A 19,075-nucleotide genomic window follows, 5' to 3' on the forward strand; every position below is an offset into this window, starting at 1 on the left:
TGTGTGTGTGTGTGTGTGTGTGTGTGTGTGTGTGTGTGTGTGTGTGTGTGTGAATGTCGTTGGTTGTGGTTTCATTTTGACTGAGCTTAGAGTCTGGTATGATGAGTAAGCTGCTCAGCTGTCAAATCTTGTCCTTTTCTCCTCCAACCCCCAGAAACGACCTTTGGATTCAGATTTCATTGATCCTTTAATGAACAAAAAAGCTCGAATATCTCACCTAACAAACAGAGTCCCACCGACATTAAATGGCCATTTGAATCCCACCAGTGAAAAATCTTGTGCAGGCCTCCTACCACCCCCTGCAGCTGCTGCCATCCCCACCCTCTCACCACTGCCTTCAACCCACCTGCCTGTCTCCAATCCTCCTCAGACTGTAAATTCCAACTCCAATTCCCCTAGCACTCCAGAAGGCCTGGGGACTCAAGACCTACCTGTTGACAGTTTTAGTCAAAACGGTAGCATCTTTGAGGACCAGCAAGACAAATATACCTCAAGGACTTGTCTGGAAACATTACCCCCTAGCTCAGCTCTGCTAAAGTGTCCAAAGCCCATGGAAGAAGAGCATCCAGTGTCTCATAAAAAGTCCAAAAAGAAGTCTAAAAAACACAAGGAAAAGGACCAAATAAAGAAACATGACATTGAGACCGTGGAGGAGAAGGAGGAAGACCTTCAGAGAGAAGAAACTGCCAAGCTGAGTAATGCCAGTCCAAATCCCAATGAAGGTATTTTACATTTGTTTAAATGGGAAAAGAGAAAAAAAAGCCTGCTTTCTGTGTTAAATGAACTGGAAGAACCTGCAATTATGAGTTGTAGATGATGCTGTTTAGAATAAAGATTTTTAAGCAAATGACTTATTTAACTAACCTTAATATTGTGCTTTTGTAGGGCATTTTTTTCTTTCACCTTGTAGCTATCACTTTAGTCTTTCTTTAGCCAAGTATTAAACATGCCTTCTATATGCATATTTCTACTGTCATTTTAAAATGAGCTTGCCATTCTCCAAAGACTCCCCCTTTGATATTCTTTCCCTTCTCTGTCATACTGTGCAACATCCCTATAACAGGTACATTTTTTAATTGATTTAAACAGATATACAATAAGCAATAGAAATATTTGTTCCCTCCTTTCTGAGACGCAAGAAGCATCCCTGCCGTAATTAAGATTAGCACAGAAAGACTGCCAAACTCTTTGTAAAAATTCTTTGGTCATTTGCAATCAAAGTAATTTCCTGGCTATTATTATCTTGGTAGAGATAAGGATAATTTTGTTAATAAACTGACATTATTTGTTGGTCAGATCTTGCTCCTTACACTGAACACCTGAAATCCTGAGGTTTAACTGATCGTTTCTGCCATAGGGTAGACACTATCATTATTTGCAAAAGAGGAGTTATAGTAAGATTAACAGTTGGCCTAAATTGGATGTATTGCACAGCAATGCATATCCTTTAAATCAGCATAACACTAAAGAATGGTCTAAGTATGTTATTTTCCCCACCTATACTACTCTTTGGACTTAAATATGTCAAGTCAGGATAAGCCATGAAGTAACATTTCATGTTTAGAGTTAGTAAGCCAGAATCCTGTTACCTCTGCTTTCTACACTTATATCATCACAGGGTGGGTGGCTCAAGAAGATGGGTTGCTGTGTGGCAAGACCTCCCATAGAAACTTGTGTGTTCTCTGGGGTAGAGACCTGGGTAAACCTGCGTCTGGTTTGTTTGTTTGTTTGTTTTGTTTTTTGGTTTTTTGGTTTTTGGTTTTTTGGGTGTTGTGTTTTTTTTTTTTTTTTTTTTTTTTTTTTTTTTGGTGATAGGTACCAAGTGTGATCTTCACAAGTGGAGGGCAGATCCAAACCTGCATCCTCTGTATCTGGTAGAACTGGTCTGGCATCTAGGACAAAGACCAAGGATTCTATACTTGATGCTCTTCCTTGAACACTCTTGTGGCCACAGCCAAGTCAAATTTATATAGATGAACAATAAGCTGACTTATATAATTTATTTAGTGTATTTTACCTTTTAAAAGACTTATAAATTGTCAGATATTCACATTTACTTTGTAGTGAACATATGTTTTACCAGCAAATTAGAGTTAGAATTATTAAGGGTGCCTTGAAATTAAAAAAAAAAAAACTTAATAAATTGTCTAAACATAGCCCCTGGAAGCACTATGATATTGAGAACTTACCCACTTTTAGCAATGTGGCTACAGAATTTTTATTGTTTACCTTTAAATCATCTGTCAAGTGCTGTGAGAGCCACAGGTTAGAGAAGTATGCATCCACTTCATTAGTGTCTTGTGAACCAATGAAGAAACTTACTACTCAATACCACTACCTGGTTAAAAGTATGACAGCAAAAGCACCGCCACCCAAACAGCCTGCTCCCTGACTTTTTGTTTCTGTTTTTGCCTTGTTTGGATCCCAGGAAAAGTAGATGCTGATTTAAAATTTGAATCTCCCCTTTGTCTGGCCACATCTGCCACCACAGTCTTTGAATTGCCAGGCAGATGCTACAAGTGCTGGTGAAAGAATAGAAGATTGACCTTGGGCTAAGATGGAATTCCTTTATTGTGCAGACTCTGCAGTAGCTGGGTGCTTTAAATGCCTGGTGTCTGCCCTGCTGGCCCTGGGCGCAGGCCTCCATTGTTTGTGCTCCATTGTAGTCCTTGCTTGCTGCTGTTGCTTACTGAGGTAGAAGAAAAGAATTTGAGGAAAAGTGTTCCAGATGTTTCTAATATATTTTAAATTTAGAGCCATTTGATAACCATACTGGTTGATGAACACTCTGATTTTTTTCCCCCTTCATAGGAGTTAAAGAAGGGTGCACAGCCTCCACAGAGCCTTCTTCAGCACTTGAACTCCCAGATTATTTGATGTAAGTTTTCTGTCTTCCAATGGAGAGAGCTGTTTAACTTTAGAAAGTTTGAAAATTATTTTCCCATAATTTGCAAATCAAAAAAAGTAAGTCATTCCAGAAATAGAGTCCTGGAGCCACCTCTGCAGTTAAAAGGCTACGACTGAGCCTGCTGTCTTCAGGAGCAGCTTGTGTCTCCCCGTGCAGGGCAGTGCTCATTGGCTTTTAAGTGTAGAGACCTTTGTCCTTTGTTCCAGGGCCAGGATGGACATGAGTCTTCAAAGCTGACTGTCCATCAAAGCACAGCCCCTAGAGGGGCCTAGAGTGCTCACAGGGCTTGAACCTCTGCACTGAACAATGCAGAGCAGGTGTAAGCTCGTTTTTTTATGGAAATAAAGGTCTTTTTCTCAAATTAATTCTAAGAGGAAAGAATAGTAAAGTTGCCTCATTCCCTTTAGTACCAGGTATGAGTTTTTCTTGTGACAACAAGTTGCTAAATGCTGAGCTGGGAATATTTTTGTAACTGCTTATCACAGAAATTATAACTTGGGCTTATAATTCTAGCTTTTTCATACGATAAAAGGCTTCTGTAAGAAGAAAATAGTAAAGTTGCAAGTGCCTGGAAAAGTGGAGCATGGAAAAGCTAAAAGCTCTGATAGCAGAAGGCTTTCAAAATGAAACAAATCTGCACATTGTAGCTAGAACCTAGAGCATGAAGTTAAAACCTGAACTATCTGAATCTTTTTTTTTTTTTTTTTTTTTCTGTTAGTGCTGTCTCATAGTGGCAAGTCTCAAATAACCAAGTTAGGCTATACTTTCATCCTTTGATTGTTGCAGAGGAGAGAACATTTTAGATTTACTAAGCTGTGCTTCTTCTTAACCCCAGTGTGACAGCTACAGCTGCTGGAGAGTGAGAAAGCGGGATGATGCCAGTGCCCCTCTCAGCTCACACTGGGCAGTGTGGTGATGAGGAGCCACTGGGTAGTGTGAGCAGCCTCCACAGACTCTACTCACCTTACTCTCCTTAGATATGTGAAAGTTGAGCCCAGGAACTGACAAGCAGGATACCCCCTGCATTCTCCTGTGATAAGTTTGACATCCTTTCATTAACAGTGATATGTATAAAATAGTACATCCTAAGATTTCTCCATGGATTCAAAGGTGTTGCCATGTTTGCCAACCTAATCAGCTAACTATATTTAAGAAGTGTTTTAAGTTAGTCCTAATGTGTTAGTGGAGTCTTACAGCAGGAAATGATCACTGGATAGATCACTAAGAAATGTTGATCCTCTGCCCCAGCGAACCCTGGTGTGTGTTTGTCATGTTCCTAAGGCTTTCGTTATATATTTAATTGACTTAAATAAAAGCGACATGTTTTACCCAAACTAAAAACTTTATACCAACCAGTATACTGTTTTCTAAATCTAAGAAGAACATTTCCAAAACTCAGAACTTAACTTACCTCATAAGAAAACCAAAAGGAGACTCCACGTTGAGTCTTTGAATAATTCTCATTTAACCACAAAAATTTTTGTATACTAAAGTATTTCTGTTACTTATGGTTAGGAGTTATCTCATTTTTGTGTGTCTTTATTCTGTTACCTCATTAAAAACCAACTGCAAAGTCCTAAGAATTTGTTAAAAATAGTTTTTTCTTAAAATACCAGTATCAAACTGTAACACTATTGTTGGCCTAGTTATATTTTTTCCTTAACAAAGTTATTAAATAAAATACCAAAGGTCAGATTCTTAGAAAGTGTGATAAATATATTACACAATGAATTAAACCAGAGTTTCAAGATTGCCTTAGTCTTTACTTTTTTTTTCAAAAAAAATGTATATTGATTTTATTCATTTGATAATGAATTGTCTTAAAAAATTTTAAACAAGATGACAGTAACTTATTCCCAGGAACCTCAATCACCCTCGGGGCTCCCTCTGATGTAAGGATAGCAGTAAGATAGCATGTCTGCGGAGGACTGCTCCCTGTGGCTGGCAGGGGTCCTTTTGCAGCTGAGACCCGCTAGGTAACTTAAATCAGCACAGTGCTACTGTCTTAGTAACACTTAGAAAACCCAACCTCTATACTGTGGAACTCAGCAGACATGAGAATACTAATGAGGACGCTCGGTTTGCACACTAGTCACTTTTCCCACTTCCCCACTTTCCCAGCAAGGCATTTGTGGTAAAGCAACTTAGATAAAACTGGTATGATTATATAAAGCCATCTGGAGAGGCCCAAGTTCCAAGATGTTAGCACCATAAGGATCAAGTGTGCACCTTAGAATGCATTCTACAGCTCCCCCCAGCTGCCTGATGTCAGTTTTAACCCAAAATAATCAAGAAAATAGATCTTCAATGGTAGGAAAACAAAACAAAAAGGAAAGCTGACGGTGAATTAATGATACTGCTTGTCTTACTATTAAAATGACCTTTTAACTGATTTACAGCTGAGTTACCTGGCATATTGAAAAGACAGCATATGTACACGTGCACACACACAAATACATGCAAGTACTCACAAATACACCTGTAAAAATAAATCTGTCTTCATCCAAAAGTGGGGGAAGGATATAAACTAGAGAAGCTTTTTGGTGGAGGGCCTTACCCTAGGTCATTTTTTTTTTTTTATTTGTCCTAATTAGAAGTATCAGGAAGGAAGCAAACCAGAAGGCCCTTGTTGAAGAGTTCTGCTTGTCACAGATCTAAAAGACACCACTCACAAAGCAGTGTGTCTTGGGACAGCTTTGACTTCAGTCCTCAGTAACTGTGGCATTCCCCTGGACATGTAACCTAGCAAGCAATTCTTTCTCCATATTACCTGTAACAGATGACTTGGTCTCTTCCACTGTGTGGTAGTAAATTGTATGGAATAGAGAAAGGCTCTGGAACAAACATTCTTTTCTTTTTATGTGGTTCCTTTTGAATTCCATTACCATTGAATCTCACATTCTCCATGGACACACTTAAGGCCTTCTGTCTGGAAGGTCATTTCACCTGGAAGGTCCTGTGAAAGAGTGGCCTGGTAACAAACCAGAGACAGAGTGACATGCAGTTACTGGAGGTATATGCAAGAAGGCAGTCTCTTTAACTATTTAGCTTAAATCCCAGCCTCGTGCCACCGGACTTATTCTTTCTTTCTCTCATTTGTCCCGTTTTCCTCTCTTTTCCTATTAGAAAATATATTGCTATTGTCTCTTATGAGCAACGCCAGAATTACAAGGATGACTTCAATGCTGAGTATGATGAATACAGAGCTTTGCATGCAAGGATGGAGACTGTAGCCAGGCGATTTATTAAACTGGATGCACAACGAAAACGCCTTTCTCCAGGTTCAAAAGAGTACCAGGTAAAAGGACGTGTTCCCGAATGAGTTTGATTTTCCCACCTTCCCTAGTGCCATCTAACAGCCTTTAGAGCAAAATATCTAACACACTAGGCTATCTGCTGCTTTAGAAAACAAAGGTGCTTAAAATAGTTCTTAAATACTGGGGAAAACACAAACAGTGGGGGAAAATGTGTTCTGCTATAATATATAATGTGCCGTGAAACATACAAAACAGAACCAAGTACTGTTTACTGGGCACTTGCTGCAATTGTAAGAGATACCATTGTGTTACATTCTAGTAATTTAAATCATTATTCTGTTTGCTAGGTTCCTAGTTCATTAAATTTAGAAGGACTTAATAGTAAAAGTTATTGAATAATTAAAATGTAATATCTCGCTTTTAAGGGTATTATCAAACCGTCCATATTATTTTGTACTTTTTTTTTTTTTTACTAATACAATGCTTCGTGGAATTTTTTCATCAACTCAAAAAGCACTTAACTATCTTTTTACTGTCCTTTTGTAGGGCCTACAGGGTTCTTAACTTTCTTTTTACTCTCCTTTTGTAGGGCCTATGGGGCATTCTTGTAATGTAGAGTGTCTTGCTGGACAGTGCTGCTAGCTGTCTGTCTCTCTGGGGTGATAGACTTACAGAATATGTAGAATTGCTGAGTCACGTTTGCATTTGCTGTTTTGATAGCTGCTGCCAAATTGCCAAGTTGCCAAATTGGGACAAATGGCTCAAGTTACAGCTCATCAGTATTTCCTATACCTTCCAGGTGCTTGTTAGATGTAGTACTAACTCTTCTTGTTAGATGTAGTACTAACTCTTCTTGTTTGTACTTTATAATTTTACAGAATGTTCATGAAGAAGTCTTACAGGAATATCAGAAGATCAAGCAGGTGGGTACCACCCCTCTGCCTTTCTGGCCTACAGTGAGAAGCAGGGTAAATTTTGTGACCTAATGCCTCACTATTAAATTCTGTGACCTAATGCCTCACTATTTTCTTTGTCTACAGTCCAGTCCCAATTACCATGAAGAAAAATACAGATGTGAATATCTTCATAACAAGCTGGCTCACATCAAAAGACTAATAGGTGAATTTGACCAACAGCAAGCAGAGTCATGGCACTAGAGCTCTGCTTGGACCAGAAGATGTGAATAAACTAAAGCTTATTTATTTAAAATTCCAGATGAGTTGCTCTAGATTCTAAAAGATGAAACTTTGCTTGTTGGAAGTTTCAGTATTAGTAAACTTGAGTTACTTTTTTTCCTCTCCATTTTACTTTGCTGCCCTGAATTTTGAAGCTGCTTTTTTTCTGGTCCTCTCCCCAAACCCTGACCCCAAACTTGTTTGTTAATAGAAGCAATTTTTTTTGGAGATTGGGGATCCAGTGTCTATACTTCAAATCAATTTTCCTTGATAACTTGTCTTCGTCATTAGAGATGATTTTTTTTTTTTTTTTAAGATATTGGGGGTGCAAAGTCCATACAGATGCAAAGAATTGTGTGTGTTTAAAACAAGACAAAACAGTAATGTGCAAGGTGAAAAGCTTTTGGATAAACAAAAGCCTATTTTCTGACCTTTCTTAATGCAAACTCTTTGCCTTAAATGGTAGATTATTTAGACATTTGCACTAAGTACAAAAAATCAAAACATTGTTTTTGGAGGGTTGAAAAATAGAAAGTGAATGTGTGTAGTTTTCTATACACAATACGTATGCATACATGCATATATACATACATACATACATACATACATACATACATACATACATACATACGGGCTATCTGGCTCTAGAGTGTTAAATCTGACCTAAAAGTTAAACCCCCATTGCAATGGCTGCCTTAAGGTGTTTGCTAGTTGTGTACATCATATGGTTAATCAGTAGCTACACTGCTTCCCAGTGATAACAGCCCCTGCCTGGGAAGCACACTGTGGCCTACCAGCATCAGAACCTGTGTGTTCTGCTTGTATGTCTGCAGAGCTGCTGTGGATGTGAGCTGTGTGAAGGTTAAAAAGCTGCTACTCTCAGTAGGCCGGACACTCAGGTTAAAGAGCTGATGAGTATTGCAGTAGCTTGTTGGTGTGTGTTTGCTTGGTTTTTGTTTGTTTCTGTCAAATTGCTACTTCTATTGTGGAAGACAAAAGCATTTCCATTTCAACAGTTTGTTAGCTTTATTAATGTTGGGCAAAAAATGATATGTTATGAAAATGAACAGATCTTATAGTTTTGGGGCAAAATGACAAAAATAAATGTGTAGGTAACCTATTTATATACTGCTATAAAGTATTTTTTGAAGAAAGATATTCAAAGAAGCTATTACCTACATCAGATGTATATTTAAATTTTTTTCATCCTGGATCCCAGGAATATAAAAAAAGAATAGATATATTTAACCATAACATACTGTGACTCATCAAATAGCACAAACTTTCATTTCATGGAGTTTATCTGTTAACGTTGATTTAAACTATCACTTGTCTTATCATGTGGGAACATAAGTTATATGGTCAAAATATAAGGATTTTGAACTAAAGTTGATTCAGGTTGTCTTGTATTGTCGTTTCAAAGTGCTGCCAGTTGAAAAGGGAAGCATTATGTTTACAAATCTGTTTTGAAATGTTTGCCAAAATTTTGGTAGTATCTTTAATAAAGATGTTTGTCTTCAGCATCCAAAAATAAGTGAATAATTTTGACGTGTACCACTGTAAACTAGAAAATGTTAGTATTGAGGCCTGGTGGCAGAATATGTTGATTAACTTTCTTGTGAAGTTTTCCTGAAATGTTAACTGGAAAGACTGGGTGATGGATCCAAAGCACAGAGACAGCCAACCACTGAAGCCAAGATTCCTCTGACACTACAACTCTGGTATCACTGCACACATTCCATCTCTGAGTAGCACAGGCCTTCTGGAGACTTCCATTTCAGTTTTGAGATCCCTGGTGCTCTTTTACCTTGATATTGCTACAGTCATTATTAAGTAGAAGTTTATCTTAAACATTTGAGTTTAAAAAGAAGAAAAGAAGCTTAGTTATGGCTAAATTGGGGCCTCACATTATCATAGTAGATCTGTTGACATAATGACTTCAGTAGTACACTCTGAAGTGTTGGCCTTTCAATAAGATTGTTGCTGTTCTTTTCTATGGGCAATGTTTCCTCAAAAGTGAGGGTGTTGAATGGCTTGCTTGCATTACCCACACTACAGTCTCTTGGGAGAGGCCAGGTGCCCACATTTTCACAAGGTGCTTGCAGTGACAGTTGCAAGCTAATGTATAGTTGGCTTAGGTGTAGCTCTAAATTTTAAATCCCTCAATCTTGAAACCTTGAGTGTATATACTCCAGCTTTAGCAGGTATCCAATTTGAATTAGGCATGAGACCACCCCAGCTGAATCTACACTTGAGTTTCTAATCATTTTCTGAGGAAACAGGGCAGAAAAAGTAAAGGCATCTCTTGAGCCCTGGCATTGAAAGCCTGCAACAGTTGGTGTCAGCCGTGACTCTGGTGCTCCTCAAAGATAAATGGAGGGTCCCAAAGTCGTCATTGTGTCAGCAACCCTTCTTAAAGCTATACCTCTACATTGGGTAGGGGTTGAAGTTTCATTTCATAAAGCTTTTGAGAATGCAATGAAAACTAGCCACCTAAATTAGGTAATTTGAATATCTGTGCAATGCAGATAATGTCTGTGGAATCACTGCTTTTCACATGAGAGTAAATCCATTTTGACTGACTGCAAAGGGGTAAGGCAGAGATAGGCTTCAGGTTTCAAGGAGGAGTATTGGGGTTTATTGAGTGCTAGGCGTTTGCATACCTGCCCTTCTGGTTTTACTCTCCAGAGATTGCACTAGCAGGAGAGCAGTGGCTACAGGTGGCTCTGATACTTCACGATTGTGTAATTCTCAAATTGGGAATCAGAGACATGTCATTTTCAACTTCTGCCTGCCTGATTCAACTGACCCACCAGACTGGTTTTTCCTTCTGTGGTTGGATATTAGTACAACATGGGAACTTACAAGTAGACAATAAGTACCCTTTTTAAGTCTATGAAATTCAGGAGGAAGCTTCCATAAGGCGAGCCCATGTGACTAGCAGGCATGTTTGCCTTAGACAACCTAAGGCTTCTTGCCTGTCCATCAGACTTGATAATTTCCCATTGGGTTTACAGCTGATTGTGGTGTTTTGTGCTCACCCTGCTCTGCCTAACCACTCTCACTTCCTGCTGTCCAGGACCAATGGTTCCTGCCATCCCAAGGCACCCACCCTAAAGCAGCAGTGCAGCACTTAAGCCCCACTTCCTCCCTCTGCTGAGTCCTCATCCTTAAAGTCTTTGCTTAACCTTCCTACCTGAAGCAGGCTCTCTTGATTCTGTGTTCCTCCTTCATGGCCCTTGTCACGATTATAATGGGATGCTAGTTCAGCCGATGGAGACTGTTTAGTTCAGTCCATGGTCTGAAGCTTAGTACATGGCTTAGTACATGGCACTAGAGCTTTGTTAGAAGAATGAGCAAGGCAGACTCTTCACAAAGGTCATATTTAACCTTGAAAGGATTTGCATTAGTGCAAGAGTCTACTGGGTCATCAGGTGGCTGTGCCCTGTTGCTGTCTTCTCAAAGCCAGGGTGTGGGCATTGTTCACAGTGGCTGCCTGTAGAACTTTCCTTTTGCTGTGATTAACTGGATATTTTCAAAGGTGGCATCTCTTTCCAATATCAGCATTTATACCTCCAGATTCCTTTGGAATCTGAAATGAAAATTTTGGGGGATTATTTTTACCATTGGTCGCAATTTGTATATAGGTACTGACTTCATATCCTGAATTTTTTTTTACATATTTGTGTGTGTGTGTGTGTGTGTGTGTGTGTGTGTGTGTGAGAGAGAGAGAGAGAGAGAGAGAGAGAGAGAGAGAGAGAGAGTCAGAGTCAGAGTCAAAGGACAACATTTGAGAGTCATTTCTCTCCGTTCATCATGTAGTCCCAGACATCAAACTTTGGTCATCAGGCTTGGCAGTTTGTACCTTTACCTGCTGAGCTATCTGGCTAGTCCAGTATTATTTTTCTAAATCACTTTCTCTCGATTCTCAAGGACATGGTAGAAGATAGCAGTCTAAAATGGGTACGCCAATTTTCCAGCATAATCACAGCATTCTAGAGATGTTCTTTTTTAAATTCAACACGTGCTTTTATTGACATTTATTGTGTTTAGCACTTGCTCAGCCTCCCAAGTGGAGGACACTCTGAGGATAATCGAAGAACTCTAGTGTTTCTAGTGTAGGGGCAAAGATAGTGGAGCCCATCAATAACATTCACAGCAAACTGCCTTCATTTTGTAATTGACAAAGCTTGCTGACAGCATATGGCACAGCAAGCTGATGCCCAAGAAATTTATACACACCCTAGGTAGGTAGTAGACACCTGATTCAGAGGTGGAGATGGGACTTGATAAGATACCAGACAAGCACAGCACTGGCCACAGTAGTGCAGAGAATCACTACAGATAGTGATCAAGTGAAGAAAGTCCTGTTTCCCAACTGTGAGAGGAATAGTAATGACCTCAGGAGTTGTTATGAAAATGTATAAGTAGAGATGTACCTGAACCTGGTAAATGTATCTGAGGGTTTGAGAATCACTCCTTTCCATCTTTGCTTTGTATGTGCAGTGCTTTATAGCAGTATCAATGAATAAGTCCATTGAGTTTATTCAGAATTTGGCATGAAGGCAACTGAGCTCCTATCATAGACATACAATGCCTAACATTTTAAAGATGCTGGTCCTAATTTTCAAGTACTACATTAAATTAGCACCTTGACTACCAGTAACATACACATATATGGAATAAATGATGTGCATTTATTCCAAACTTGAGCTAAACTGAATATTCTCTATTATCATTATCTTTATAAAAGACAAAGTTGTGGAGGTTTTTTATTTTTAATTTATTTGAAACCATACTTTATGCAACCCAACTTATATAGTAAATGACTATAACTAAAGTGCTTTTATATCCTTTAAGTATAATTTTTAAAATCAGACTTTCAGGCCTAGAGAGATGGCTCAGCAAGTAATAAGACTTACTGTTCTTGCAGAGGACCACAGGTCAGGAGGCTCACAACCACCTGAAACTCCAGTTCCAGGGGATCCAATGATCTTTTCTGGTCTCTGTGAGCACATATGTGTCACACAGCCTTATATACAGGAACTCACACATACACATAAACCGTTTTTAAAAGTTACTTTTTCTTAGTGACTTGTCACATCTGACTCTCATTGTGCTAATGGTCAAAAAGAATTCCCAACTTTCACAAAAAAGGACAAAGTTTAAAAGAGCCTCTTTGTAATCCTAAGGCTTTTTACACCTCCTCACTAGAGGGTCATTGAGAGGGTTGTTACACATAAGATGCTTTAGGGAAAACCTTCTGGGAAAAGACTCCTTATAACTAGATGCTGCTCCTCTCAAGGACAAAGTTCATTTAAATCAGACTTGCCTAAAGAGAATAGAGAGGGTCTCCAGGGGTCCTATGGCCACCTGGGTTATAGACTGCAGCTGAAAACAGCTGTAAGGGGACACTAGGGACTGCTAGCATGCCCCTCAACAACCACCCTCATCTTTCCCTCTCTCTACTGTTGACAAGTCTCTATTGCTATAGGAGCCAATTATCACCACCCCACCTGCTCCTCCCTTCTCTTGCTTGACTTACTTGAATGAACAATCCCGCTCCTCCCTTCTGTTCATATGCATATCTTAACACTATTTATCTTTGCCTAAAGATAATGTCTTGCAGTTAGTAAGGCCACAGTTCAGAAACAGGAACCACAAAGCAACACACTAAAGCTTGGGAAGCAGTTGAAATGCTTTATAGGCCTACATCCTGGTGTGCATTCTGGAGTTGCCAACAGGTAATCCAGGGCAATTTACCTCAAGTCTGGATTTTGTTGCAATTTAGGATATCAAGATTTGGAATAGATTAACAAATGCTGTTGCACTGAACTAGACTGGCAAAAGCAACATTGTTTGCTATCACATGTCCCCCTGAAAGGTGCCTTCAGTAATGAAGTTGTGGCAGGTCCTGTAATTTCTCTAGAGCAGGTATTCATAGTCTCTTGTAAGATGGATCTCATTAGTCTAGTCTTATAGCCAGAACTCTACTGTGTGTTTAAAGTTAAGGCCTCTTCCCTTCCAACTCCAGCTTGCACTTCTTGCCTTTCCCTCTCCTCTTACCATTCAGCTTGCACCAGGTTGAAAGGAAGGGAGCAGGTGGGGGCTATGGGGCAGGAGAGGGCTTGGATGGCACCTTTGAAATTGGCCTTGGTTTCTTCCAGATGTCAAGCTCTTGGACATCTCAGACCTTTTTGTGGCCTCTGGCTGCTGGCCAGGCCTCTCCTTTGGCCAGCTTTGGTGGTCTCCATTTTCTCCTACCCCAACCCCTACATCTTCCTCTCTCATGGGCTATCTTTGACTTTTTCAGGCAAGAAGCTAGACACTAGGGCCTCTTTTTAAATTGATCATATAAACTAGAGAAATTGTATCTCGGTTCTCACACTTAGATGAGCACTGTGGCCCTCATTAGGAATGCAGCAACTTCCCAGATGCATCCTTACTGTACATCCTGTTGTACATCAAGCATGACTCACACACCTACCTTCAAAGTCCCTCAGCTAGCTTGAAGAGTCACCAATCGTTCAGAGAGGCCACCATAAAGCTTTTCCCTTGACCTATAGTAAAGAAGAATATGCCTCTCCCCCCTATATAAACCTATAGGAAGTCTAGCATCAGCTGCCTCTTCACTATTACACCCATAAGAAGAACCAGACGATAAGAGGAGGGAAGCTAGACTTTCTCCAACATACTCTGCAAAGTCCTCCTTAACAAATGGCTCAGGGTCTGACTTCTTTCTCAGAGTTAGACAGATGTGGATGCTATCCACTATCTTGGGAAATCAGCAAATACTGTCAGGATGTCCTCTGTTCATCCTTGTTGCATAATTTTTTTTAATTCCGTGCTGTACCATTCTGTGCTCAAGTCTTCATGTGCACCTCACTCAGTTTTGTGCTACAAAATAGGACAACGCCAGCCGAGCGTGGTGGCGCACGCCTTTAATCCCAGCACTCAGGAGGCAGAGGCAAGCGGATTTCTGAGTTCAAGGCCAGCCTGGTCTACAAAGTGAGTTCCAGGACAGCCTGAGCTATACAGAGAAACCCTGTCTCAAAAAAAAAAAAAAAAAATAGGACAACGCCACTAAACAAGACAAATGGAAATTATGCAAAATGATCCCAGCAGGATCAAATGTGATACGGTAGGTTCAGCTTGAGAGTGAGCAATGATGAGCATAGTAATAAGGGAAGTAACCCACCCAAGGTAGCAGCATGGAGAACCAGGAAGAAACAGACCACGTGGCAAAGCTTTTAGCATAGTTTATCCAGTTCAGTTCTCATTAGCAAAAGCCCTGACAGGCCTGCTTTTGCTATTGAGTTTGTTCCTCAACTGCTGCTCTGCCTTAAAATATATCTGGGGAGGTGAAGCCAGAGAGACATGAACAATTGACTCCTGAGCACCAGGCATTAGGTTTCTGGTCTAATCAGAGGCCTTTTGGTACTTGAGGTTCCCATCTAGTGGCCTTCTTGCTACTTCTACAGAGGAAACTTTCAAGATTGACTGATATCATTTTAACAGGCTAGTGAACCCACTCACACTGGCCCAAAACTTTACATAGAAAGGTCTGGTGAGGGGAAGGCTGGTGACTTTGTCTCCCAGGATTAGTCATGATGCCTGTCTTATAGGAGGCGAGAGCCTAGTGCATAATGAGCACACAGAAAGAACTGCAGCTCTGCTGGTTCCTGGTCTGGGTAAACACTTATGTAGTTAGAGCAAGAAATGTAGACCACACAGAAAAAGAGAACGCCTGTACTATTAAAATTGTCACCAGCTCTCTGCTGTCAGTAGTCAGGCCATCTGTGTGACACAACTCTAACAATGCCGTTGGTGGGTGAGCACAAAACAAGCCGACAAGAAGGACATGCCCAAGGCAGGATTTATCACTACTTAGCATTTCACAGACATCAATGGACTCTCACTTTAAACCACCTTTAGTGGAAGGTGGAATGACCTACAAAGAAGAAATGAGTGCAAAAGAGTCATACTGGATGAGTGGCATTCAAGAATACAGGTCAGAAATCACTACTGGACTACAGTTCCAACCAGCTGGCTTTAGGAGTTTGTTCTCTGACTTAGTGCTAGTCTTCAAGAGAGGCCCACTAACATCTCACTGGCCACTTACATTCTCCTTCCATGTGGTTTAGTTTTTCCCAAAGAGAACTGAAGTAAATGTTTTCCCTGTAAAGTAAACTTTGCACCACCCTGCCTGTACTCGTAAGTCAACTTTCAGTGCTTTGTCTCCTCCAGAGGATAAATATCTTCAGCTTGCACAGTAATTTACTTGAGGCTGGTCCTTGGAACACCAGTGGCCCTCTAGGACTTCTGCTTAGTACAGTCCCCACTCCTACCATTCCCATTGTGCCCTGCGAAAATGAAATGCCATCCACCATGACCAGCTTTGCTTCCCACTTTTTGATGGGGCCACTGTTCCTGGCCTTTGTAGCATTGCATGTCGATCCCCCTTTGGCTTGAGAAAGGGGATTCTACACTGCTGTACCTTTCCTTGCTCTTTATGCATTCAGCTATAGCATAACTGCCTGTCGTGCTGAAAAAGTGGCCTATCCTTATCACTCCACAACTGCAGTCCATGATGTCTTTTCATTTTAGTAACTTGATAACTTGCTAGCATTGTTAGCCATTCTAATCCCTTTTAAAAGATTAAAGATATATAGCTTTTATATGATTTTTCAAAAAAATTGAGGTTTTGTGGATCTTTTGATTTCCTTTCTCTGAAAAGAAAAGGAGAAATTTGAATCACTGAGGAACCCCAGAATGGCCAATTGCACCATTTCCTGTCTACTATGAGGTCTGGCATGGTGGTGATCTAAAATTTGCAATGGCTGTGCATGATGAAAATTACAAGGGTATTTCTGAAATTGCCCCTTTGTCCTCATTATGAGTGTTCTCCACCAGTGCCTAGTTACTTAAAAATATGTGGCTGTACTTAAATATTTAGCAAAACAACAGGCATCTATTATCCCATGCACTAACTGCAGATTAGGACTCTAGAAGCAGCTTAGCTGGGTAGTTCTAGTTTAATATCCCTCAAAATGTTAGAATCAAGCCATCAGCTGAAGCTTCAGTTGTGTCAGGCCTTAACCTGTCCAGAGAATCTACTTTGCAGCTTACTCCATGGCTGTTGGCTGGATCCCCCTTTTCCTCACCATGCATAACTGTTCCTAGGCTGAGAAAATGTCCTTACAGAAGGGTGATAGACTGAAAGAAGGGGAAGAGACAGACAGAACCCAGATGAAAGCCAGTAGGTGTGTGTTGGTTTGTTTGTTTGTTTGTTTGTTTTGGATTTTCAAGACAGGGTTTCTCTGTGTAGTCCTGGCTGTCCTGGAACTCACTCTGTAGACCAGGCTGGCCTCGAACTCAGAAATCCACCTGCCTCTGCCTCCCAAGTGCTGAGATTAAAGGCGTGCGCCACCACTGCCCAGCGAAAGCCAGTAGTTTATAACCCAATACTTGATGTGCAGTCTTAGCTTATATAACATTTCAGACATTTCTTTGCTGGGTCCACAATGGCCCTTCAGCCATGCTCTATTCAGGACAGCGATGACAACCCTATGCCCATGTGTTTTTGTAAAAAAAATAAAACGTAGAATTGAACTCTGAAGAGTTTTCCAATAAAGTCTAGAACTGTGGACTGAATGCTATACAGTACTCTGTGATGGGTCTAGTCACCATCTTGCCTCTGATTGCCTGCCCCAGGCCAAGGAAGGAGAAAATAGGAGATGTAATCAAGTTTGAGAAGTAGAATGGCTTGCCTCTAGAGTTCCTGCCTTAGTGGAAATCATCCATCCATTAAAACATAACACATTTAACCTATGGTAACACTGACACTTAAAAAAAAAAGTAAGAATTGTTGCCTTCAAAAGGGCTGCAATCCAAATTTCACTGCCAAGCAAAACCAACTACCAGGTGCCAAAACTGAATGCCAAGGTAAAGCTGATGCTAGAAACCAAATAATGAGGCCTGTCTGATGAGAGCAGAGCCTGACAGCAGAAGCAGGCCAGGGCAGAAGGGTCACGTTTGGAGAATAGGTCCTGACTACCACCCGGCCAGGATGGGAAGAGGGAACGTGAGCTAACAGACAATTCTTAAATGATTTGACCTGGTTGTCTCCCTAACTCCCAGCCTGTGACTTACTGGTAATCTAGAAGAAAATGGAAACATGGCCTTTACCATCTTTGGTCTGTTGATAAAAGTGTACTCCGAGTTGGATCTGACCCAAAAACCTCCTCCCTAGGATGTTCACAGTATGGGAAGCTGCTAAGAGAGGGAAGGAATCAGGTCTCCCCAGCTGTGATCTATGAACCATAACAATGGCTAGCATGGAGATATCCCGCAAAGTACAATAGCAGTAACACTTATATCTTGGAGGTAACCAACAGCTACTGATTAGATGTAAGGCATGTTCAACAGGACAGAAATCATTTATGGTACTGGAAACCTAACCAACTATTCAGGTCTAGTGAGATAATGAATCATAGAGAACCTTTACTAAACCAATATAATTCCTACCTGAATTCTAAATGCTTATCCTTAGACCCACACATAAGTCCACGTTAACAAAAAGGTGGTCATTAAAAAAAAAAAAAAAAACCAACAACCAACAACCAACAACCAACAACTCCTCCTTGCAGCAGACAAAAATCATTACAAAAATCACAACTGCTCGATTTCCAAGAGAAACTGATCACATCCCCGGTGATATATCCACAACACAACCCCACACCCAAGGCTCAGAAAACATCACACAAGATTAATGGAAAGATTGTAAGAGCCACAGGACCAGGAAGTCTGCTTTTAGGTTGTCTCTCCTAGAAATGACAGGGAAGCTACATCCATCAATAATATGGATGCCTAAATAAATCTGAACAATAACACTAATACACATACTAACATGAAAGGAGGACATCTCATGGGGGGCACCCCGAAACCAAAAACTACAGATAACTAATGAGAGAGGGAGAATAGACTTGTCCACGGGATGGGTTCTTTAATACTAAAATGGTTAACCCTGAAATCAGAAACATGCAATACTAAACAAACTTAAGCAAGTGTGCCAAAAAAGAAAAAGAGGCCATGAATTTGAGGGGGATCAAGCCAAGGAATATGGGGGAATAAAAGAGATGTTCTTCCTCTTAAATTCCAAAACAAAAATAATTTGGGTAGGGAAAAAGAATAACCAACAAGATCTTTAAGAATTCGGGGGGGGGGGGCCTAGGTGGGGATGTGATGGTGCACACTTTTAATCCCAGCACTTGAAGACAGAAGCAGTTGGGTCTCTTTGAGTTCAAGGCCAGCCTGGTCTGCATACTGACTTACAGGCTATCCAGAGCTAGATCGAGAGACCCTATTTCAAACAAACAAAAGAATTAGACCAAACGGAAGATGAAAGGAAATACACTCTGCAAAAATCCCAAACAGTGGACACTGGACATAGTAAAATTAGAAGTTCCCCATCCCAACTGGTTGTAGAAGTAACTACAAGAGTATACATATTCATGCACTGGTTTTTTTTCCTGCTGTCCAAATATCAAAAGTCAGTTTTTACATAACAACATTGCCTGAACTAATGTTAATCTCTCATGACCACGTTCATTCTTAACAGTTGCATGCTTTTTCATTATTTTTATTTTAAACATTAAATTATATTTAATATATCAAATAATATAATATTTAAAATTAAATTATAATCACCCTTGAGACTTAGATTGTTTACTCCT

General features: G+C 40.2%; 1 protein-coding gene across 3 annotated transcripts in view; it reads left to right on the forward strand.

Annotated features, from left to right (window-relative positions):
- Positions 1-10,580, forward strand: part of Ell2 (elongation factor for RNA polymerase II 2) — a 66,866-nt gene extending 56,286 nt beyond the window's left edge. For all 3 annotated transcript variants that reach the window (XM_021208492.2, XM_029543898.1, XM_029543899.1), the window contains 5 exons: positions 155-722; positions 2,812-2,878; positions 6,035-6,206; positions 7,044-7,088; positions 7,206-10,580. In XM_021208492.2, the coding sequence (XP_021064151.1) occupies positions 155-722; positions 2,812-2,878; positions 6,035-6,206; positions 7,044-7,088; positions 7,206-7,322 (969 nt within the window). In that variant the 3' untranslated portion in view covers positions 7,323-10,580. The remainder of the gene's footprint in view (positions 1-154; positions 723-2,811; positions 2,879-6,034; positions 6,207-7,043; positions 7,089-7,205) is intronic.
- The last annotated feature ends 8,495 nt before the right edge of the window (positions 10,581-19,075 follow it).

The sequence above is a fragment of the Mus pahari genome, chromosome 11 (genome assembly GCF_900095145.1).
Source record: "Mus pahari chromosome 11, PAHARI_EIJ_v1.1, whole genome shotgun sequence".
In the NCBI taxonomy this organism is placed as follows: domain Eukaryota; kingdom Metazoa; phylum Chordata; class Mammalia; order Rodentia; family Muridae; genus Mus; species Mus pahari.